Here is a 24225-nt window from a genome sequence, read left to right on the forward strand (position 1 = left end):
CCGTTTTACCCTGTATAAATCTTATGCAGAGTAAACTCAAATTGTTCACCCTCTATAACACTGATAGAGAGATATGCACAGTTGTTTGCTCCCCCAGGTATTAATACATACTCTGAGTAAATTACTAAATAAAGTCATTTTATTAAATACAGAAAATAGGATTTAAGTGGTTCCAAGTAGTAACAGACAGAACAAAGTAAATCACCAAGCAAAATAAAATAAAATGCGCAAATCTATGTCTAATCAAACTAAATACAGATAATCTCACCAGTTCTAGAATGCTCCCTTTTACAGGCTAATCTCCCTTTAGCCTGGGTCTTGCAATCACTCACAACCCCTGTAGTTACTGTCCTTTGTTCCAGTTTCCTTCAAGTATCCTGGGGGGGTGGAGAGGCTCCTTCTTTAGCCATCTGAAGACAAAATGGAGGGGTCTCCCACGGGTTTAAATAGACTCTCTCTTGGGGGTGGAGACCCCCATCCTCCCTCCTATGCAAAGTCCAGCTCCAAGATGGAGTTCTGGAGTCACCTGGGCAAGTCACATGTCTCTGCATGACTCAGTCTTTACAGACCGAAGCCATTGTCCACATGGTATCTTGCATGTCTCCAGGAAGACTTCTTATGTGGATTGGAGCATTCCAAGATGCATTGTTCCCCAAATGTTTCCTGATCAGGTACTTAACCTGGCGAATTCCTTCCTAAAGAAGCTGACCAAATGCCTCCCAAAGCTTACTTAGGTCTTGGCTACACTGGCAATTCACAGCGCTGCACTTGCTGCGCTCAGGGGTGTGAAAAAACACCCCCCCGAGCGCAGCGAGTGCAACACTGTAAAGCGCCAGTGTAATCAGCGCCTGCAGTGCTGCACGCTCACTCGCAGCGCTGCAAGCTATTCCCCTCGGAGAGATGGAGTACTTGCAGCGCTGCGAGAGAGCTCTCGCAGCGCTGGCGGCACGACTACACTTGCGCTTCACAGCACTGCCGCGGCTGCGCTGTGAATCCGCGAGTGTAGCCAAGGCCTAAGAAACCAAGCAAGCATACAGCCCATATTCTTAACCTCAAGTAGAAAATGATATATATGTACAAATAGGATGAATAGATATAGTAGACCATAACCTTTACGGAGATATAAAAGTTTATTAGATAATATTTGAAAAATAAACGATACAGAAAATTTGAAGCGTCAGTTATTGGTCATTGGGGGTTACATACAGCATATAGGGGGATGTTAGTATTTTGGTGTTGGGAGGCACACATAATATATACAGACTGCAATATCCCCTATTACATGGCACAGGCAGCACAAAACATATTCCAGTTATGTCATACATACATTTATAAGCACCCCCTCCCCATAAAGCCTTATGGGGTACACTGTCACAAGAATCATTGACAAGAACTCTGAAGTAGAGGGGAGGAGGTGGGCTATGAAGCATCCATAGGTACACACATCTTGAAGAAGCATCGTTACTGCACAGGGCGAGTAACTACTACTTCTGCGAGTAGCGTCCCTATTGGTGCTCACTGTAGGTGACCCCCGATCACTATCCCTACTGGAGGGCTGAGGCTTTGGAGTCAGGTCAGTTACAGATGACAATACTGTGGAGCCAAAGAAGGCATCTGAGGTGAAGTCTCCAGTGATCGCATAATGTTCTGCGAAGATGCAGAGTGACGTCCATGTCGCTGCTCTACAGATTCCTGAGATAGGGAAAAGCAACAAAGAGTCCTGTGGCACCTTATAGACTAACAGATGTATTGGACCATAAGCTTTGATGGGTGAATACCCACTTCGTCAGACGCATGAAAGCTTATGCTCCAATACATCAGTTAGTCTATAAGATGCCACAGGACTCTTTGTTGCTTTTTACAGATCCAGACTAACATGGCTACCCCTCTGATACTGAGATAAGGACATTCTTAAAGAAGGTGACAGATGAAGAGATCGACTTAATAATTTCGTGGAGTGTGTGCAAATGCTATCTGGCAGGGTCATGTTGCGGATCTGATAACATTGTCTAATGTAGTTTGAAACCCACTTGGAGAGTCTCTGGACTGATATTGCTGAGCTCTTAGATCTTTCCACAATAGAGAGGAAAACTTTAGGAGACTTCCTGAAAGCCATTGTTCTATCCAGGGAAAGGCTAGGACTCTCCTGACATCTAGTATGTGTAATATAGCCCACCTGATGTCACGGTGAGATTTGGGGTAGAAAATTGGAAGGTGCATCAATTGGTTCATGTGGAACGGGGAGGTTACTTTAGGGATAAATTTTGGATGTGGCCTGATCATAACCTTGTCTCAAAAGAAGACCATGGGGGGGAGGGGGAAAATGTGCCATCAGAGTCACTTTTTCTCCTAACCAAGGTGTTTGCTATCCGGACGGCTGTCTTCATGGAAAGGTGTGTAAGCGAGCAGATGGCTATAGGTTCGAAGGGAGGTCTAATCAGGCCTCTCAATCCCAGGTTCAGGTCCCATAAGGAGGTAGGATATCAGGGTTGTGGGGAAAGTTTACTATACCCCTAAGGAATCATTTCGTGACCAGATGAGATAGCACTGAGTATCACTCTACTTGGCAGTGAAATGTTGCTATTGCTGTCAAGTGGACCCTGAGGGAGCTCAGAGTTAGTCCCAAATTTTTTTTAGAGTCAGTACATAGTCTAAGATCTTTGGAAGAGCCATGGATGTCTGGGAGATTTGATGGGAAGTGCACCAAATCCAAAACCTGGACCATTTTTTTTAGGTAAGTCCATCGTGTTGAGGACTTTCTACTGTGTAGAGGTATCTCTTGTACCTCCTTGGAGCAGGAGCTCTTTATACACTGGAACCATGAAGGAGCCAAGCCTTGAGGCGAAGAAATTCCCAGGTTGGGATGTAGGGTGCATCTTTCATTCTGCAACAGCAGTTCTGGAGTGGATTGGAGAGAGATCAGTGGGCATGTTGTGAGTTGTGACAGGTAATGGTACCAAGTCTGTGTCAGCCAAGTGGGAGCAATCAGTATGATGTATGCGCCTTCTCTTTTTATTTTTAATAGGACCTTCACCAGTAGGGGGAAAACGGAGGAAAGGCATAGAGAAGGTCCCTGCCCCAGGGAAAAGAAGAGCATTGCCCCGAGAGCATTGCCCCATCCCTGCTCTCAAGCAGTAGCATGAACATTTCTTGTTCAGATAAATCACGAACAGATATCGACCCTCGCTCCAGTGCAGTGGAACTGGAATTCATAGGTGCCAACCTCAATTCTTTACAGGCCGGAGCTTTCCTATTTCCATACAGACTCCTTCCTTTGGCCACATTCAGAGACCATTCAAAACAGCCCACAAATATCAGCCAGACACTGCCTACAACTCTTGGGGCATATGGCAGCAGGCACAGTGGTAATACCACATGCCAGGCTTCACATGCAATGCCACCAGATGTGGTTCAGTTCACTTTACAGACCAGAGACAGGCTAGACCAGGGGTCGGCAACCTTTCAGAAGTGGTGTGCCGAGTCTGCATTTATTCACTCTACTTTAAGGTTTCACGTGCCAGTAATACATTTTAACGTTTTTAGAAGGTCTTTCTAGAAGTCTATAATATGTAACTAAACTATTGTTGTATGTAAAGTAAATAAGGGTTTTAAAATGTTTAAGATGCTTCATTTAAAATTGAATTAAAATGCAGAGCCCCCTGGACTGGTGGCCAGGACCCAGGCAGTGTGAGTGCCACTGAAAATCAGCTCGCATACCGCCTTTGGCGCACGGGCCATAGGTTGCCTACCCCTGGACTAGAGTGAAGACCCAGTAAATGTTTGCAAGGGGAATTCCCTTTTCACAAACCTCCCCGTCATTTTTCCTCACCACGAATGCATAGGATGGCACACATCTAAACGATCTCACAACACAAGGCAGGTTGTCATCCACACAGATATCCCTCCACATCAACTTCCTCAAACTCAGGGTGGTCAGGAATGCCTGTGCCCATTTCCTCCTGCTGATCAAGGGATCACACACGAGAGTTCTAATAGACAATATAACGTATATGTACTACATTATCCAACAAGGGGGAGCCAGGTTGCCCTCCTTCTATGCAGGAGTAATGAGACTATGGAACTGGTGCATTTCCCGCGATGTCACACTATCAGCGACTTACCTCCCAGCCACTCAAAACTCGATAGCAGATGGGTCTCAGTTGCAAATTCCTACAGGATGACAAGTGGGAGATAAATCCAGTGGTACTTCACAACCGGTCATGAGAGTTGATAGTGTACATCACAATGGAGTTGGGTGGAGGGCAGAAGAGGAGGAACTCTGTCTCCTTCACTGTGACATATATATATATATATATATATATATATATTATTTTTTTATCATCGGACCACTTGCAGGTAGGCACCACCAATGCTGTGTTCAGCCATATGGCTTTTGTGGGGTCTAGGACAGACTCATTATGGGGAGGGCTATTTTGGAGGACAAGGAGGATTGTAATGTCAAGGAGCTTGGGATGGGTGTTCTTGACTTCTTCTAATGGTATCTGTAGAGTATCTGCCACTCTCTTTGGAAGTCATTGGCCAAGGATGGTGGCGGAGGCATGATGGCTTCATCTGGGGAGGAAGAGGATATTGTTGGTCCTCAGAGTCATCTCTTCCTCAATGGCGTCTTCCTTTTCCCCCATGATCTCTTCTGGAGGTTCTGAGGCTTGGGATGCTGTGGCCCAGGGGAGCGTCTTGGGGGTTCTTGGGTGAAGCTAGAAGCCCGAGAAGCATGAGGGCAATATGCAGCCTAAGGATGCCAGTATGGCTACTGGGGGGGTGGTATAGAGCCCGGTAGTGGTGCCCATGGTTCGCTGTACCAAGACGGTGGTGGTAAGGCCATCTGAGGGTATCTTCAGGGGCCTTGTTGATATTGGGCAACATAGGAAGCCTGGGAGGAGTATTGTAACACAGCTTCCTCTGGTTTGCTGTCTGAGTCTGCACTAGAAAGTGGGGGAGCATGGCAGGGCAGCAGGGAAGACTCTTGTGCCTGAAGAGGACTTGGCACCGAGGTCCCAGTACCGAGAAGTGGAGACTCCGGTACATTGGCTACACGGAGGTCTCTCTAGTGCTGGAATTCCAGTGATATCGACCAACTTGGTGCCACTGGCAGTACCAGGGGGGCTGGAGATCTTGCCCAAACTGATCACTCCAGGGCTGAATGGGGCATTGATGATGGTTCTGGTGGAGCAGTCAGCAACGGTAGCGTCATCTTAGTGGAGTGCTGGCTCCTGCCTTTGTCCTTCGGTGCCATTGACTCAGTGCCCACGCCCATCAGGTCTGTAGGCTTGTCAATGGCACCTGCTGCCCCAGATCTTCATGAGCCATCGGTACCGGCCTGGGATTATCTTGGTGCTGACAGTACAGAGGATACCAAGAGTGACAGAGATCGTTTATGGGTAGCTCGGGGCTCACTCTGGGGACTTCACACTATCTTTTTTGATGAGGGGTCAGTGGCTGATTTCTTCAACCCATCGTCCTTGGATATTGAGGGCTGTGGGGAAGACTCATGTCTGCCAGCTGACTTTCAGCACGGGTCCAGGGAGGATCGCCTCCATGAAAACGATCTTCTGTCTCAACTCCCTGTCCTTGCGAGACCTGTGCCTGAGTTGCTGGCAGAGACCACACTTCTGTGGAATGTGGCTTTCCCCAAGGCAGCATATGCAGCAGGAGTGCTTGCCTGCTACAGGGATAGCCTCTTTGCAGGAGAGGCACTTCCTGAAGCCTGATGAATTGGGCGTAACTGTTGGGGTATGAAAAAGTGGGACAATAAAACCTTTTTTGTGGGGAGAGGGAGGGGGAAAGAAAGTAAAAAGAAAAACTACAACTACTACTGGGGCAACTAACAAGCTGTAGAAATGTAAACAAAGGTAATAGTTGCTAATGGACTGCTAATAGTTCCATCTCTAGCCAAGGCAGTTGAGAAGGAACTGAGGGGAGTTAGCCTGCGCATGTTGTGGGGCACAAGGAGAGACAGCGCATGTGTGGGACTAACAGACACTGCTACCGAAGTTCTCCAATCAGCAGAGCAGAGACACAAGCACACCTCCAGTGGAGCACCCATAGGAACACTACTTGAAGAACAACCGTTCCCTCTGTCATTGGTAGCATGAAAAACTACATGCTGGTCAGCAGCAAACAAAAAAAAGTAAACTCCCTGTGCCTAACAGAAACAAGTTTCTGATGCAGACAGTGTCACACTAAGATTGTTGGTGGCTTGACTTAATTACTGCTAAGATGAGATGAAAGGGGTCCTGGAGATAAGGAGAGATGTGGCTAGGGTAAAAAGGAGAGATGCAGGTGAACAACAGAAGACATCTGGGATGGCTCAAAGGGGGAGGAGAAGACAAAGGCATGGTAGATTACCTAGCACTGTTTGAGGAAAACAAATGTGTGAAGAAAGATGACAATAACAAATACACTTGTGGAGAGAAAACCCAGAAGGATGATGTCAGGAAGAGGAGATCAAGTAACAGAATAGATGCTGGGAAGCACGTGGGTGAAGAGATAAAGAAAAATCAGAGGAGTGGGATGTACATGTCACAGGATGAAATTTGTATTTTAAGAGCAGGGATTGAAACCAAAAAAGGAGAAAAAAGAAAAATTAAAGGTTCCATTCCGACAGCCCCCACAAAAACAAGCATGCTCATACAAGCCTTCTGAGGTCTCTTCATCCTTCTCCCCACACTCCCATACCTCCCAACCAAACCAAATATTTCCCTTCAACCTTCTCTCATACTCAGCTGAAAGATTGGCTCTCCTTATGAATACAGTGCAATCAGCTCTCTGGCCAAGTATTTTCTTGGACCTATGGTGACTCCCCTTTCCTCCAATTCTTCTCTGCCTGGCCAAAACCACACCACTATGCCTCACTGCCACTATTGATATCCCACAAATTTCATTGCTGAAGGTCTGGCAGTTTGTTGAGTCCGCAGCTGTCAAAGTTTCCCCATGATTCAGGGCCCAGATCTGAGGTTTGTTTCACATTCTGGGATTTTCTAATCCAGCGAAGCCTAATAGTGGGCAAGATTTAAAAACAGTATTTAGTCCAGCAGAATCGGACAGACTTGCTGAGCCCCTGCAATAGATTTTGCTGGAGACCACCAAAAGACAGGGAAACCTGCTAAGAGTTGGGTGGTGGTGGTGGGAAACGGGGGACGGCAGCGAAGGGTGTGCGTTACTTATTCCAGGGAGATTTATACCTTAACAAAAGTTTTCTTTTTTGAGTTTTGTTCATACTTATTTCTACCCCAATTCTCCTGGATTTAATTTTTCGAAAAGTAAATAAATCATGTTCTGTTCTTCCTAATACACACAAGCAAAAAGGGTGAGGTGGAAAATATTGTGCAGTAATTATATAAAACATGCAGCCCTTCAACCTTCTCTCATACTCAGCTGAAAGATTGGCTCTCCTTATGAATACAGTGCAATCAGCAAAATCAAACATCTCTGAAAAAAATCTTTAAGAAAGGAGAGCACCTACCCCACCCACCATGGAGAGAAAGCTTCCCTAATTAAAAGTTTCATTAGTGTACAAGAATAAAAGGTTTAGATGTTATAGCTCACAGGTGGTTTCTTGTTCAAATGTCTGAGATTTTATGTCATGCTCAATTCCCCATTGAGGGAGACTTAAATCAATTTGTTCCACAAATAAGTTCAGAAGAACACAGTCTACATATGTCAAAGTCAGAAAACTAACACATTTTATCGTGCTAATTAGGGATTCCCCTCTGCCTGAGCAGAATCTGTTTTTTTTTTAATTATTATTTACACTAAGTAAATTTTAGTTGACTGCTCTAGTCTGTTCAAGTTCTTCTACTACTCTCATCAACGTGGTATCTAACTGAATGCCTTCTGATTCTTAAGCAAGCTTATTTCCTTAATTCTCTTTACTTTCACCTCACTTTCCACAGCCTTCAGGGTGAAATCACTCAAATGCATTGGAAACTCCAGTGATTCCCCTCATGCCCAAACTTTGCCACTTTAGTGAATGAAATGCAGCAGTCAGAGCTACAGATATGTACGGCTGATAGAATATCTCCTTGACTGGATTGCACTTGGGAAGTAGGCTACAGATTTAAAAAAAGGATTTCAGGTAAGTACCAATTTCCTATTGAGCACCTTTAAAACCAACACCTAAAGTACAATTTTGTAGCAGGCGACTGTTCCTGAAGATCTCCTGGCCTACTCGGGAGGGGAATATAGTATCTTCATGTTGCAGAAAGTGGCTCCCCCTGCCCCAAATTCCTTTCCTAATTTCAACCTCAGGGGAGAGTCTCTGCAGAGAATCTTGGAACAGCAGAAAACACAACAACTTCATTCTGTATGACACCTTCCATACAAATTACACAAAAAGGATCTGCAGACTTAAATAATGCCATACACCAAACAGCAATAATATACATTACAAAAGCCGGGGTGTAAGAGGGTAATGAATAAATTAAAGTGTGTGAGAGATGGAGATCAAGTATTCTCAGTTGAGGGGGTCTGGCTGTGGAATGAGCTTCCAAAAGAGATTATACTAAATCCAGAGTCTGACCACCTTTAGGGCATGTGGTAAAACCCTGCCTTTTGAAAAAGCTTTCCCACAATACCTAGAATGATATTAAAAACAAATTATAAATATAAAGCCTAAATAGATCTTCCTGTAATCAGAGAAGGGAGAGGGCAGAAGATGCCATGATATCCACTAGGGTCCTCACTATATAGCTCTCATGTAGCGAGGAAGTGCCTAGAGGCTATGGTGATGGGTGTTATAGAAAACTAATTGATTAGACAAATTAGATACACAGTTCAAAGAAAGGCAATACAAATTATCATGGATGGGAGGGACTGAATTCAGGAATCACAAAAAGATAAATATGCATAGCCTGACTAAGCAACAAATATAGGAGATACGATAACACTACATGTATTTGAAGGTGTGACAAGAGAGAGAGAGAGAGAGAGAGAGAATTTAGTTTAGTATACAGAGATATAACTAGGGGTAATGGCATGAAAATAAGAAAGAAAATGTTGGCTGAACTGCAAGAAAATCCTGACAGTGAAATGTATTTGGCTGTGAAAGTCTTCCCAGGAGACGCTATGGAATTGAAATGGTCTTTTCAATTTCTAACTTCCTCTGAATCATACAGAACTGGTGCTACCCTAGTTTTTGTTAATATTCTAAATCTTCTTCAAGTTCTTTGTAATCAAGAACGGTCCACAGGCCACACACAGCCCTTCTCCATAGGTCAGTCCATATAACAAGCTCATTATAGAGGTGATATGCTTGGTCTAGGGAGGAGAACAAAGCACCCCCCATGACAGCAATTTCAAAGGCAGTTAGGCTTTTGCCTTCTCAGCTGGAAGTAAGGAAGCATAAGGTGGGGATGATACAAAATGTGAAATATGAAAAAATTAAAAAGGGATATAAAATGATGATTCCTAAAATAAAGAGATGGGCAAAAGCCCACACCGCACTTGTGCGTGCACATGCACTTGTGTGAAAAGATGGGGGTGGGGAAGAGGACTGAAAGATAGGGGGAAAGTTACCAAAAACAGAAAAAACTTTTTCCTCATGCTTGCAGCAGTTTCCTGTTTCAGTGGCTGCAAGCATCTAAAGTAACCAATTTCTCCTCCTATCTGGAATGATAGCATCCTACATCTGGTCTTGAATATCTATCTACAGATATCTATCTATCTATGCTCTAATAAATTTGTTAGTCTCTAAGGTGCCACAAGTACTCCTGTTCTTCTTTTTGCGGATACAGACTAACACGGCTGCTACTCTGAAACCTATCTACAGGGGTATGCCTAGAGTATCAGGCAATTTCTATCTTCACTGGAGGCAATTTCACATTGCAGTGACAGCAACTGCTGAAAAGCTCCATAAAGAATGGGAGCTCTGGAAGGACAGTTTGGCTCTGCACCTTTCCATATATGTGTGCTGATGGCCCTGACTGGGCCTGCCTCCTCCACACATGCCGGGCCTGAAGCAGATTCCTCAAAACAAAATGCCTTTAATTGGCTGGAGAGCATTTGAAGGAAAAAACCCTTTAATTAAAACTAGAGAGTCACCAAAATGTGAGAGTCATAGCAGTTGGGAGAGGCACGTGCTGACCTTATGAAACTTCACAGCAGATCTCTGCAAGGGCTGTTTAATTAAAACTGTGCTTTCTCAGTATAAACAGTCCTAGGGAATAAAAACCTAAGGAGTAGATTACCAGATTCCAAAAGCTCAATTTAAGTATATGTAAAGGAAACACAAGACTCCTGGTTATTCTACCTTCCTTAATATACTGTTAATACATAGTTTCTGTGTACAGTACTCAGCATTTGAGCCAGACACCCGCCATGCGAGATGCTGTGTGTATTAAACTGGCTATTTAATGGAGCTATATTGACCCCAGTACAATACTAACCAAATCTGTTTGGTAAGTGCTTAAGGGAAGGAGGAGCACCTAACAAGGCATACTTGACACTCTTGATGCTGTTGCTAGATCACATACTGAAATAAACCCTGTCGTATTTCCTTTAATGTGTGGAATTCCAGATTTATGCACACTTACATTTATAACTGCACCTCAGCTAATTTTTTTAAAGATAGTTGGAAGTCCCATACAAAACACACCCAGTACATCACTGTCAAACAAAACCCCTTTTTGTTCAGGATTTAGCCGTCAAAACCTCTTCAGATGGTAAAAGATGACCTGTTGCTAGCCACTCTTTCATAAGACTTTAAGAAACGTGGCCCACCCAAAAGCCACCAATTCCTCAGCAAAAGGAGGTATGAAGGCAATATAACCCATAACTGGCAGTCAGTAATGCTTTTCGTGATGACACTGAATAACAAAGTAAAAGCAGCTGCTTGAGTCTGACCAACTGCACCTCTGCACAAAACCTAACAAGTCAACAGGCAGTAAAATCAAGAGGATAGGAAACTCAGTGAGGAGGTGGTGCCTGCAGCATTCTCCCAAGAGAAAAATCTTCTTATTGCACCTATTTCCTGTCAATAAATACACAAAAAGTGTACAAAAGGCTCACCTAAGTCCCAGTATAAATTACTCCTAATCAGTGGGAGACTTCTCCCTCGCTGAAGCTACATATAGCTTTCTGAATGCATGGCTACACGTGTCTGCTGGCTGAGTCGGGAAAGCTCAGAGCGAGGCACATGCATTCTCCAAGTGACGGCATGTTTATTGCAAAACTGAGACAAACAGCAAATACCACTTGGGGTTTTTTCTTTATACAGTGGAAGCTGCAGGCAGGCTGGTTAAACTGTTGATTCAGTCCTTTGCTGAGCTTCTAAACTCTCAGTGGAAACCCCACTTCCTGTACAGGGATAGCTACTGATCTGAAATCCCAATAAAAACACAAACAAAATCTTTTTCTGATCTCAAATTTGCATTTGCATAAACTTAGGAACTACATTATCCTACATCTATAACCTTCATTCTTCTTTGCCTCACTTTTCCATGACGTATGTTATATATATTTTCTCATTTGTTTGTCAAGTCCATTACTGGCAGAGAAGGGAGTATTATGTAGTTTCTCAGCGGCACCTACCGCATTTGTGGGTGCTACAAAATAATAACCGCTTACCCCAAGATAGAAATTCAAAGGCTGAATGGAATGTAAAATTGAGAGCAATGATTGTCAGAAAAGAATTCACTTCCAAACAATAGCTAGACAACAGCATCGGGGACACAGAGGAAATAAGGAACGCAGTCCTGACCTAGGAAAGGCTGAGAATAGTTTGGAAGTCCTTTGCTGAGTGAGACCTAGGACAAGGCACTGAACCACAGAGTAGAGCCCTGCCCCAATAGAAACCAAGGAGAGGAAACTAAACCAAAAGAATGGAATCCCAGTTTAGATGAAAAAGGACATATCCTTTCCTAATTCTATATGTGGAATTATTGCTCAAATAAACAGGAGTTCCATGCAAAAATCTAGAGGCAATTATACTTTGACCCACTCATTACAAAAGCATCAAGCCTGCACAGACAAAACCTCCCTCTGGTCTCCACCGAGTTTCCTGTCTGATTTGTGTTGTCTGTCCTTGGGGCAGGGATGGTGTCTTTCTATAACGTGTACAGCTATGAACCCAGGTGTTATGGTGATGCAGACTATATAAATAGAGCCTGGATCTCATGGATACTGTTTAAACTGTTTCAAAAATACAAAAATTCTTCTTTAAATGTAGTTTTCGTAAGGAAGACAGTTTAAAAACTATGAATTATCTAAAAAGCCCAGATCAGAAACACCACATTATTGATCACTTTAGCCATTGTACTTAAGGAACTCCTGAGTCAAAGTATCTTTTGCTCTGGGCATCACTTAAATTTCTCAGCTCTAGGTACTTGTGTCCTTTGTAGATGTTTTGTGAATTAAGTCATTGAAGGTCTTGTTTCTGACCACTACAATTTGCTGTGCATCTTCAATACACCTTGAATTCCTCCTACATTCACAAAAAAAAAAAAAAAAAAAAAAATATCCAGTCCCAGACTATCTGAGTGTGAAGACAGCCAGTCCTTCATGCCCCACTGTGGTGTTTACATGAATTGGCAGTTTCTGATCGGTAGTTTGGACCTGGTGAAGAATCAACTGGGTGATGTTCTGAACTCTCCTATGAAACATTCATAGTGGATGCTATTTCACTGCAGATGCATAAAATGGAAATTAAAGTAAGCCGCCTAGAGAACATTGCCAGGGACTGTGACGTATTTTGGATTGCCTCTTTAAGGACAAGAAGTTTCTAGTAAATAGGATGGAGATGCTTTAAAACAGTGCTTACCTTCTGTCTACGGAAAAAAAAAAAAAAAAAGTTCTTCAAACTTTTATACTAAGTGGCTAAATGAATTATTGGCAGCGCATATTCCAACATGCTGTGTTTCCCTCTCTGCTTTAACAAACGCTTGTCTGTACAAGGGTACATAAAGTGCACTAATAATTTGGGACTCTCTCAATCAAGAAAAAAAAGTTCTTGAATTCTTTGAGGGACACACCCAAATGGTACTAATGGGCACCTGAGCCTCTGCCACACATCTACTCTTGAAGTGTCACAGGATTTTATTCTCTTCCCTGATCTATTCAATATTTACATGCAGCTGCTAGGAGTAAAAGTGAGACTTCATGAGCTTGAATGACAACATTATTAGGTAACACTACTCTGTTCTTTATAACCTACAACACCACCTCTATCAAACAGCTATTCCAGTGTCTGGCGGAGATAAGCTTGTGGATATGGAACAGCTGGTAGAATTTAAACTCCAACATGCCACTATGGTGGTGTTTTCAGTGGTGGAGGATGTGTGTCCATTATACATGAAGGGAGTCTGCAATTTAGGGCGGCTTTAATAATGCACACTGACACTAGGTTCTCACAATGATTATCTTGGAACGCTTACCTCCATTTTTACCCACTGCTCGGAAGCATCTCCAGAAGGTCCGTAGGAAGGATGCCCTGTTGTGGGGTGTGGCTTGGATGAAGCTGAACTCTCGGAACAAAATGTGAGTTCCTTGACGCACACTGTTAAAACTGCAGAGATAAAGTCAAAATGAGAGTTAGATGTAGTATTAGGAAACTGAACTCAATATGGAAGCCTGGGGCCAGCTGTTATAAACAACAAGGAAACCACAGGCAAAGTTACATTTTGTGAAACAAATCTCTAAACCATATCACAGTTCACATCCATCAGTTTTCTAGACAGAAGTCTAGTTGCATGAATTGGATCTCAAAATCTCAAATTTGTGATTCAAGGGCTCTTGAAACTCAGATAAATTTATTCTTAAAACATCCACAGATCCCAGGCACCCAAGAGTCACTTGAAGGTTTGAAAAACTGAATAATCCTTCTCTTTGCCCACTGGGAATTGGGTGAGTCTTACAGTTGTATTTTCTGAATAGACAGGCATCTCCCTCTAGCTCATGTTGAATTGCACTTCCTGTCCTATCACAATTCTCCCTGCAGCCACCCAAGATGCAACTTAATTAGTGACTTTTGGATTTTTATTTCCAGGTGACTGGAATTTGCACATATTGTGGATGTGGAATCTATTTCAGTTTTGGATGTGATGTAAGTGGCAATTCACGGAGTGACACTGACACTAGCACTACGGAGGGAGCATCATTATATTCCACCTTTCAAGCCAAATATAAGCCTTTACATGACAAGTAGTCAGTTTTTCCTGAAGATTCTAATACTCGGGTGCAAGACTCCAACATTTTCGTTGTAAACACCGTAGGACATCTATTGGCTTAATTAACTATTTTCATTTGATTTTCTCCTCTTTTTTCCTTTTAGATTTTAAGAAACATTTTATTGACCCCAGGTTTTGTGAAGGTTTGGAAATACCCTTTTAAGATGCAGTAAAGATTAACATGTGAAGGAAATAGAAACAAGAATACAAACAACATTAAAACCAAAGTCACGATGATAAGGTCTCCTCTAATGAAAATTGAGTCATCCATGCATTTTGCTGTGTTTCTTACAAGCAGGGCAAAGACTTCATACACTCCAGAGAGCTCATTAAGGGATTCCCCTAGGACAGCAGCTTAGTCCATCTCCTGCAGGAGAGTTAGTGAAAAGATTCAAAGTTTATTCTTGATCACAGCAGAGCTTCTCCACAGGTAACTTCTCCACAAGAGCCAAAATCCACTGGTCAGCAGGGAACCTCTTAGTTATTTAGCTATTTTTAAAAACATATCCTGCATTATAACTTAATATTCAAATCACTTGATTACAGATAAAATTCCCTTCAGAGGATAGGGAAAGGTCTTTTTTGTGACAGAAAGGCAGTCAGTCAGTCAACCAGACAATCAGAGCACTTTTGTAGAACAGCAGTAGCATGTAGTTTTTAAAAATTTAAAATAAGAATTACATTTCTGCCGTAGGAGTAGGAAGTCTCTGTTTGGGTATAGAGTAGGCTTTTACTACCATGATCTTCAGGTTAAAGTTCATTAGATTTCCTACTTTATTGATATAATTTTAATTAACTCTAGCAATACATCAAGTGACAATGCCATCAGGAGATTTCTGAGCACAAGAATTAGAAGCCCTATAAATAGAAATATATAGGCACATAAGCGGTCCAATATGATTTTTTCATTAGTTACCTTGAACTTTAGCAGTGTTGACAAATCTCAATTTTATTGCAAGTCTCACAATATTTGGTCTCTCTCTTAAATGCTTTAGTTCCTGGAGGCATATGAATACATGGGAATCTTAGATTTCATTAAAATAATAAATTAGTTTCTCATCCTCATGGTTGCAAGAAAAACCTTGAAAATGTGACTCAAGCGTACTTCAAAGACTCGTAAACCAGCAGGCAAATAAAAGGAACTCAAATAACCAGCTTTTGATTTTGGGGGCCTGACTCATGATTTTTGAACTTTTAATGTTGTCAGTACTGTTTCTACAAACTCTACAAGCCTAACTATTATTACATATCTATTGAGCACTGCCAGTGTGCTCAGTGCTGTACAAATCAGATGAAGACGTGGTCACTGCTCCAAGGAGCTTATAAGCACAACAGGCTCCCCCCAAAATAGAGAGACAATACATCAGGTGTCTGATTCACTGATTTCACCAGACTTTCGTTCATGCTTTAGATCAGCGTTTCTCAAATGCGGGCACCATGGCTGTATGAGGCCACCAGGGGGTTTTCTTGAGGCCACAGCCTCCTGGGCAGTGACTCGAGTGGTGGCGTAAAACAGTACCTCTCCCCCAGGGCCACCAGAAGGGGTTGGGCCCTACCCTTCCCCCCCATCTGGAGCCACAAACACTGGATGAGCAAGCAGCCAGTGAGTTCCCCACCTTCCCAGGGGTGGTGAGGCCCGGGCTCCCGGCTTCAGCCTGGGGCAGGGGGCGGCAGGCTCTGGTCATGGGACTTTGGGCTCTGGCCCTGGACCCCAACCACATGGCGGTGGGTGCTAGCTCTTGGCTCACACCCATTGACCCTGGACCCCGCAGCCTCCTCTGGCCCCGGGCTCTGGCCATGCGGTGGCAGGCTCTGGTCCTGGACCCTAGGCTCACTGCCCCCACTGTTATCCTACCCACCTCTACATCGAGTGCTTAATTTGTTCCCTGGCTTGCCAGGGCTGAGTAAGTCTGCTGTGAAAATTGTTATTTGTTCGGTTGTTAATATCACTTTTCACAGCCTCCCAGCTAGCTAGGAAGTCTGCTATGAAAAATGATATTAACAAACATACAAATATTACTTTTCACAGCAGCAGACTTACTAGCTAGCAAGTTTTTAAAAGAAGGCAACCAAACACAAAAGAAACAACAAAAAAGACAAGAATGAGCAAAGCATCTTATTTGTGTTTCTATTATGTTTAAGACTAGTAAAGACTAGAGAACTGTACATTATTTTTATTGAGTCTGCAAAAAAACCCCAACATAAATAAATAATGATTTGGACATGTATATGTGCATATTTATTTGTTTTTCCTAAAGTTAATTAAGTATTTTAAGAAAAATTGTCATAGTGGCCACTAGCAAGAGTTGGTGGCCGCACTCTGAGGCGCCAAAAGATTTGTGAGAACCCCTGCTTTAGATGACTAAAGATAGATTAACAAAGTGTTGCAACTCTGTTTTGATTTTAAATAACTATAAATAAATACTTTGCCATCTGAGGCTCTCAACATACTTTACAAATGTTAATGAAATAATTGAAATTCTTATTGTGTTAGTGCCCAACTGCCTCAGCCAAGCCAGGCCCTATTGTATTAGGCACTCTACAAACATGGTAACTAGCATTCCCTTTCCCAAAAATTTACAATTCAAAAGAAAGAAAAAAAGATACAACAGGTGGATGAATCCAGTACAGTTCAGTACAGTTGGGACAAGGTTGGAGGCATTAAGGCCAAAGGGTTTACAGTAGTCAGGGTAGGATACAATTAGCACTTGGACAAGAGTTTTGACAGCATAGGCAGACACACAAGGTCAGATCTTGGAGACGCTGTGAAAGAAGCAGCAGCAAGTTTTAGACAGCCTGGAGATGAGAGTCAAAAGAGCAGACCATGTCAAAGACAAAGCTGAGGTTTGAGTAGGGCCATACCAAATTCATGGCCATGAAAAACACCTCATGGACCATTAAATCTGGTCTTTTTTTCTGCTTTTATCTTATACTATCCGGATTTCATGGGGGAGACCAGCATTTCTCAAATTGGGGGTCCTCATCCAAAAGGGAGTTGTAGGGGGGTTCACAAGGTTATTTTAAGGGGATCTCAGTATTGCCACCCTTACTTCTGCCCTGCCTTCAGAGCTGGGCAGCTGGAGAGTGGAGCAGTTAGCAAGTCGGGTGCCCAGCCCTGAAGGCAGCAACCCGCCAGCAGCAGCACAGAAGTAAGGGTAGCAATACCATACCATACCATCCTTACTTCTGAACTGCTGTGGCAGTGGCTCTGCCTTCAGAGCTGGGCTCCCAGCTAGCAACCGCCACTCTCAAGCTGCCCAGCTCTGAAGGCAGCACCGCCACCAGCAGCAGTGCAGACAGGGCCGGCTCTGGCTTTTTTGCCGCCCCAGGCAAAAAAGCCTCCCTTGGGGAGCGCGGCAGGGGAGGGCGCCGAGCCTGGCCGCGGGCCCGCTCTCCCCGACCGGCCGGAGTGCCGGGGGGAGGGCAGTGAGCCCGCCGCGACTCCGCTGGCGGCAGGAGAGCCGGGAGGAGGGCAGAGAGCCCGGCCGGGGCCCCGCTCTCCCCGGCGGCCAGAGTGCCGAGAGGAGGGCGGAGAGCCCGGCCAGGGCCCCGCTCTCCCCGGTGGCCAGAGTGCCTAGAGGAGGGCGGAGAGCCCGCCTCGGCTCCACTGGCGGCCGGAGCGCCAGGAGGAGGGCGGAGAGCCCGGCCGGGACCCCGCTCTCCCTGACCGGCCAGAGCACTGTGGGGAGGGCGGCGAGCCCACCGCGGCTCCGCTCTCCCCAGCGGCCAGAGCGCCGGGAGGAGGGCGGAGAGCCCGGCCAGGGCCCCGCTCTCCCCGGTGGCCAGAGCGCTGCGGGGAGGGCGGCGAGCGTTCTGGCCACCGGGGAGAGCGGCAAGCCGAGTCGCGGCCCCGCTCTCGGGCCGGAGCGCCGTGCCGCCCCCCTCCAGGTGCCGCCCAAAGCACACGCTTGGTGGGCTGGTGCCTGGAGCCGGCCCTGAGTGCACAAATAAGGGTAGTAGTACCGCAACCGCCCTACAATAACCTTGTGACCCGCCCCCCCAACTCCTTTTTGGGTCAGGTCCCCTACAATTACAACACTGTGAAATTTCAGATTTAAATAGCTAAAATCATGAAATTTACTATTTTTAAAATCCTATGACTGTGAAATTTACCAAAATGGACCATGGTAGGGCCCCAGCTTGGAGTATCAGAGTGGTGCTGGTCATTTCACAGACAACAATATTTAGGCTCAAAAAGAGGGGAAGTAACTTGCTGAAAGTCACAGAGGATGCCAGTGACAGCACTGGGAACAGAACCCAGATCTTTCAGCCCCAAACCATAGCTGTAAAGTCCTTCTTCCTTTCCCAATGCTTTGTTGCTGAATTAGGGTGGCAGCCTGCATGGAAGAAGACACAGGCATGAATTTAATGAAGAGGAGGTGGATAGAAAGGAAGGAGAGGAAAGAAGCTTCAAGGCACAAAAGGCAATATATGAGAAGGATAATGCAATACTTAGGGTGAGTTGCAGCAGAAATAAGAAATGAAAGGAGATGCAGCTAAGAGCATAACTTTGTAGAGCCTTGAAAAATCAGGATGAGAAGCTTGAACTTGATGTGGAAAAGAAGGCCTAGCTGCAAGTTGAGACAACTAGAAGCCGAACAGCACACTGTGGTACCACTGGAGAACAGGCAAAGGCCTGGCGGCACGTCCTGGCATAACTGGAAAGGAATGCAAAGACTGAGGCATGAATTGAGTGGATGAGCACAAATCCATGGGGCCGGATGTGCTGCATCCAAGGGTGCTAAAGGAGTTGGCAGATGTGATTGCAGAGTCATTGGCCATTATCTTTGAAAACTCATGGCGATCGGGGGAGGTCCCGGATGACTGGAAAAAGGCTAATGTAGTGCTCATCTTTAAAAAAAGGGAAGGAGGAGGATCCGGGGAACTACAGGCCAGTCAGCCTCATCTCAGACCCTGGAAAAATCAAGGAGCAGGTCCTCAAGGAATCAATTCTGAAGCACTTAAAGGAGAGGAAAGTAATCAGGAACAGTCATCATGGATTCACCAAGGGCAAGTCATGCCTGACTAACCTAATTGCCTTCTATGAGGAGATAACTGGATCTGTGGATGAGGGGAAAGCAGTGGATGTGTTATTCCTTGACTTTAGCAAAGCTTTCAATATGGTCTCCCACAGTATTCTTGCCGGCAAGTTAAAGAAGTATGGGCTGGATGAATGGACTATAAGCTGGCTAGATCATCGGGATCAACAGGTAGTGATCACTGGCTCCATGTCTAGTTGGCAGCCGGCTTCAAGCGGAGTACCCCAAAGGTCGGTCCTGGGGCCGGTTTTGTTCAATATCTTCATTAATAATCTGGAGGATGGCGTGGACTGCACGCTCAGCAAGTTTGCAGATGACACTAAACTGGGAGGAGTGGTAGATACACTGGAGGGTAGGGATAGGATATAGAGGGACCTAGACAAATGAGAGGACTGGGCCAAAAGAAACCTGATGAGGTTCAACAAGGACAAGTGCAGAGTCCTGCACTTAGGACGGGAGAATCCCATGTAGTCCCTGCTACAGACTAGGGATCGAATGACTAGGAAGCAGTTCTGCAGAAAAGGACCTAGGGCTTACAGTGGATGAGAAGCTGGATATGAGTCAAAAGTGTGCCCTTGTTGCCAAGAAGGCTAACGGCATTTTGGGCTGTATAAGTAGGGGCATTCCCCGCAGATCATTCCCCTCTATTCGACATTGGTGAGGCCTCATCTGGAGTACTGTGTCCAGTTTTGGGCCCCACACTACAAGAAGGATGTGGAAAAATTGGAAAGAGTCCAGCGGAGGGCAACAAAAATTATTAGGGGGCTGGAGCACATGACTTATGAGGGGAGGCTGAGGGAACTGGGATTGTTTAGTCTGCAGAAGAGGACAATGGGGGGGGGGATTTGACAGCTGCTTTCAACTACCTGAAAGGGGGTTCCAAAGAGGATGGATCTAGACTGTTCTCAGTGGTACCAGATGACAGAACAAGGAGTAATGGTCTCAAGTTGCAGTGGGGGCGGTTTAGGTTGGATATTAGGAAAAACTTTTTCACTAGGAGGGTGGTGAAGCACTGGAATGGGTTACCTAGGGAGGTGGTGGAATCTCTTTCCTTAGAGGTTTTTAAGGTCACCCTTGACAAAGCCCTGGCTGGGATGATTTAGTTGGGAATTGGTCCTGCTTTGAGCAGGGGGTTGGACTAGCTGACCTCCTGAGGTCCCTTCCAACCCTGATATTCTATGATTCTATGAGTGACTCTAATTTTATGGTAGTACACCGGATTATTACTCCTCAGTCCCAGTAAGTCAGCTCACGAGTCACCAGTGTTCTCAGCACAAAATGGATCTAAAGTCAGCAGGTAGAAAAGCATGATAACTATATAAGCAACAACATATGACAAGCCATGGGTGAGTATGTCAGAACATCAGCACACCTAGGTATTATATCTGTGCTACTCAATTGGCTGACAGAATATTTCAAAGGCACTAGGCTCCACTGTGTTTTCAAATTCCTTCATATTGGGTAAGGAAGATGGCAGTAAAGAAATAACCAGTTATTGATGCTGGTCCTCATAAGCCAGGACAAACAGAATGATTGTACATGTCTGTCAGTAGGCCTCTTTCCCAGTCTGGTCTACACACAGTCCACTAGTATTAGACCACATGTGTTCTCCTCCCTCAGAGAGTCTAGCTTTCTTAACTAAGACATCAACACATAGACATTGTCTCCGTGGGTGCTCCAGGGCTGGAGAACCCACAGGGGAAAAAATAGTGGGTCCTCAGCACCCACCGGCAGCCCCACCGATCAGCTCTTCCCCTGCGCCTCCTGCCAGCTGCGATCAGCTGTTCAGCGACACGCGGGAGGCACTGGGAGAGGAGGTGGTGGAGCAGGGACAGGAAGACATGGAGGGAGGGTGGAGTGCGCTCAGGGGAGGGGGCGGAATGGGGCAGAAAGAGGTGGGGCAGGGTGGGGCCTTGGGGGAATGGGCAGAGCAGGAGTTGAGCCCCCCTTAGGAACTCAAAGTTGGCGCCTCTGCATCAACAGTAAGGTAACAAAGCTTAGCTCAAACCTTCTCTCCAAGTTTAGCAGCTGCTAAGGTTCCTCCCTTACTGCTCAGCCCATACCCTAGAGCAGAGGTAGTCAATACTCAGACTGAAAGCCAAATCTAGACTGCCAGATGCTTTAGAATGGATCCTGAAAACTTATTTACTTATTTATTATTATTTTCTTTGGACTCTGGACCTTGACAAAAAATAATTGACTACCCCTGCCCTAGGAGTCTCCTCCATGGGCCAATCCCCTTCCCTTATATCCAGATAAGTGAGCAGTCAGAGCCCACTTGAGGGAATCAACACATCCTTGTAAACAAGGCTATTTCAAACCCAGTCATTTTGTCCTCAAGCAGCCAATAAGAAGAGGTTTTGGTTTACTGAAAAGCAGCAAAACAGAAAACACTATCTATTCCTTTAGCTTCTCACCTCTACTATGTGGTGTAGCCACCTTCATGTGGGCCCTGTGGAATTAAAAAGAACTATGCTAACTCTATATCGGGGTGGGCACATTTTTTGGCCTGAGGGCCACATCTGGGTATGGAAATTGTATGGTGGGCCATGAATGCTCAAGAAATTGGGGGTTGGGGTGTGGAAGGGGGTGAGAGATCCAGCTGGGGGTACGGGCTCTGGGGTGGGGCAAGGGGTTGGAGTGCAGGGGTATGGGCTCCGGCTGGGGGTGCGGGCTCTGGGATGAGGGGTTGGGGGTGCAGAAGGGTGCTCCGGCCTGAGACCGAGGGGTTCGGAGGAAGGGAGGGGGATCGGGGTGGGGCAAGGAGTTGGGGTACAAGAGGGGTGCAGGCTCTGAGGGGCACTTACTTCAAGCAGCTCCCAGAAGCAGCAGCATGTCCCCCCTCCGGCTCCTATGCGGAGGTACAGCCAGGCGGCTCTGTGCGCTGCCCCATCCGCAGGCGCCACCCCTGCAGCTCCCATTGGCCGTGGTTCCTGGCCAATGGGAGCTGTGGGGGCAGCAGGTGGAGCCCTGTGGCTGCCCCTATGTGTAGGAGCCGGAGGGGCGACATGCCGCTGCTTCTAGGCTCTGCGCGGAGCGAGGCAAGCTCCTGATCCCACTCCCTGGCTGGAGCGGGGCAAGCCCCAGACCTTGCTCCCCAGTGGGAACTTGAGGGCTGGATTAAAACATCTGGAGGGCCAGATGCAGCCCCCAGGCCATAGTTTGCCTACCCCTGCTCTATATGCTTCAAAACCACTGATTTCAGACCTAGTAAGAAGCTCAAAGTTGCTTGGTTTAAAAAAAAAAAAAAAAAAAAACACCCTCATGGGAGGCAGGCAAATTAGCACATTAACTGAAGTTACCATGGATGCATTTCCTAATTTGTCTAGTTGCACCAGAAATTAAACTACAGCCCTCATTAGTTCACTCTAATATACTGTAAGCACTTGTGCTTCACGCCAAAGTTTTGTTAGGTAGATGGGTAATCCTTGCATTAGCAAAGCTGCCTTTCCCACCACTGCAATGAGTGAACTGGGGAGAGGAGAGAAAAATAAACCCCAGGATCTTGGCTGGCTCCAGAAGTTGTGAAAGGCCTTTGCAGGGAGGACTTCAGCAGAGATCTGTGCATTTTCACTCCTTGTCTTTACATGCCCCACAGCAGCCAAACTGCAGAAAGGAATCTCCTTAAGATGCCAGTATTGAGAATGATGCATCTTGCAGCGTACTCACTATGCCTGTGGGATGGGCATGTGGATGTGCACAAGAGGAAGAAAGCGGGTTCAGAAGGACATGGTGATAACACAGCCAAAGCTCTCACAAAAGGCTGTGCTGGGAACTCCAGCACTCAGGTGCTGCTTTTCTGAACAGAAGCAGCTTTCAATGGGGCTTTGTCTTTTGTGTAATTACATTTCGGCATCCTGCCAGAGTTCAGAAACTTTCAAGCACTCTTTTCAAACCTTTGGACTTCTAAATAGATTGCAAAAGTCCCGGGATGCTATGGTAACATCCCAATAGAAACCCACCACACTGGTTACTCTCTGCCTGCTGGAAACAGGCAAAGCCAAAATGCACTAAGCAAAGAGAACCTCATGTCCTAGAGAAGGACAGAAGAGCTTGGCAGGTGGCCCCCCTTTGGTTACTAATGTAAAGCACTGAATTAATTCACAGGACCCCTCCCCTATCAAAAGAGAAGCATGGCAAATGGACTGTGGCTCCCTGACTCACAGAGCATTGCATTCATTTTCACCAAGAGCACAAAGCAAAGGCGGCAAGCTCTCTCTAAAGGGAAACTCCAGTGTAAGACGAAAGATTAATCACTACACCTAATTACAAAGCAGAGTAAATCATTAAAACAAAATTAAGAGTCGAATAGAAAGAATCAAGCAGGAAGCTTCCATCTTGATGATTTGATAATGAAAAGTATGACAAAACTAGCTCTGCTAATAGAAAGCATTGGAATCTCGAGGTTTCAAAACTCAGGCATGTTCTGCCATTTAAAAAAATGTGTGTATGTAGTTAATAACTGTTAACCATCCACACTTAGTGTTAAAATGACAGTGATTACCTTATAACATATCAGAAGCCTTCCAATTTGCAATGCTTCAGAATGGCAAAGCTGGTCCTTTTCAGCCCTAGTTTGCATCACCCAACAGAGCTCCTGTGAAGAAGTATTAAGATGGCAGCGCCCATTGAGAGAGACAACATTCCTATTCACTGATGAAGGTAGTGAAATTGTCTCTCTCTCTCACACACTATTCTTATTTAAGGCCTCAATTCTATAGCTGTTAAATCATTAGAACTAAATATAACACAAAGTAGCCAATCACTGGAATGTTCATTTCATTACCTATACTGGAGAAGAGAGGTAGCATGTTCACAACCACTCAGTAAAAAACTGCTGCATCAATTGCATTTATTCCTTCAGCATCCCACATGACTTAAAGACAATGAAGTCAGCCTCAGGAAAGAATGACATCTTCCTTTAATGCAGTTAACAACATATTTTGAGGAATTCCTCTGAAACTCAGCAATAATGTTAAGATATGTTGTTTTTGAAGATATGAAAC

General features: G+C 45.1%; 1 protein-coding gene across 4 annotated transcripts in view; it reads right to left on the reverse strand.

Moving 5' to 3' along the window:
• Window positions 1-24225, reverse strand: part of C4H11orf49 (chromosome 4 C11orf49 homolog) — a 143564-nt gene that overhangs the window by 74293 nt on the left and 45046 nt on the right. For all 4 annotated transcript variants that reach the window (XM_034769512.1, XM_034769511.1, XM_034769514.1 and 1 more), the window contains one exon: window positions 13389-13519. In XM_034769512.1, coding sequence (XP_034625403.1) covers window positions 13389-13519 — 131 coding nt within the window. The remainder of the gene's footprint in view (window positions 1-13388; window positions 13520-24225) is intronic.

The sequence above is a fragment of the Trachemys scripta genome, chromosome 4 (assembly GCF_013100865.1).
Source record: "Trachemys scripta elegans isolate TJP31775 chromosome 4, CAS_Tse_1.0, whole genome shotgun sequence".
Taxonomy (NCBI): Eukaryota; Metazoa; Chordata; order Testudines; family Emydidae; genus Trachemys; species Trachemys scripta.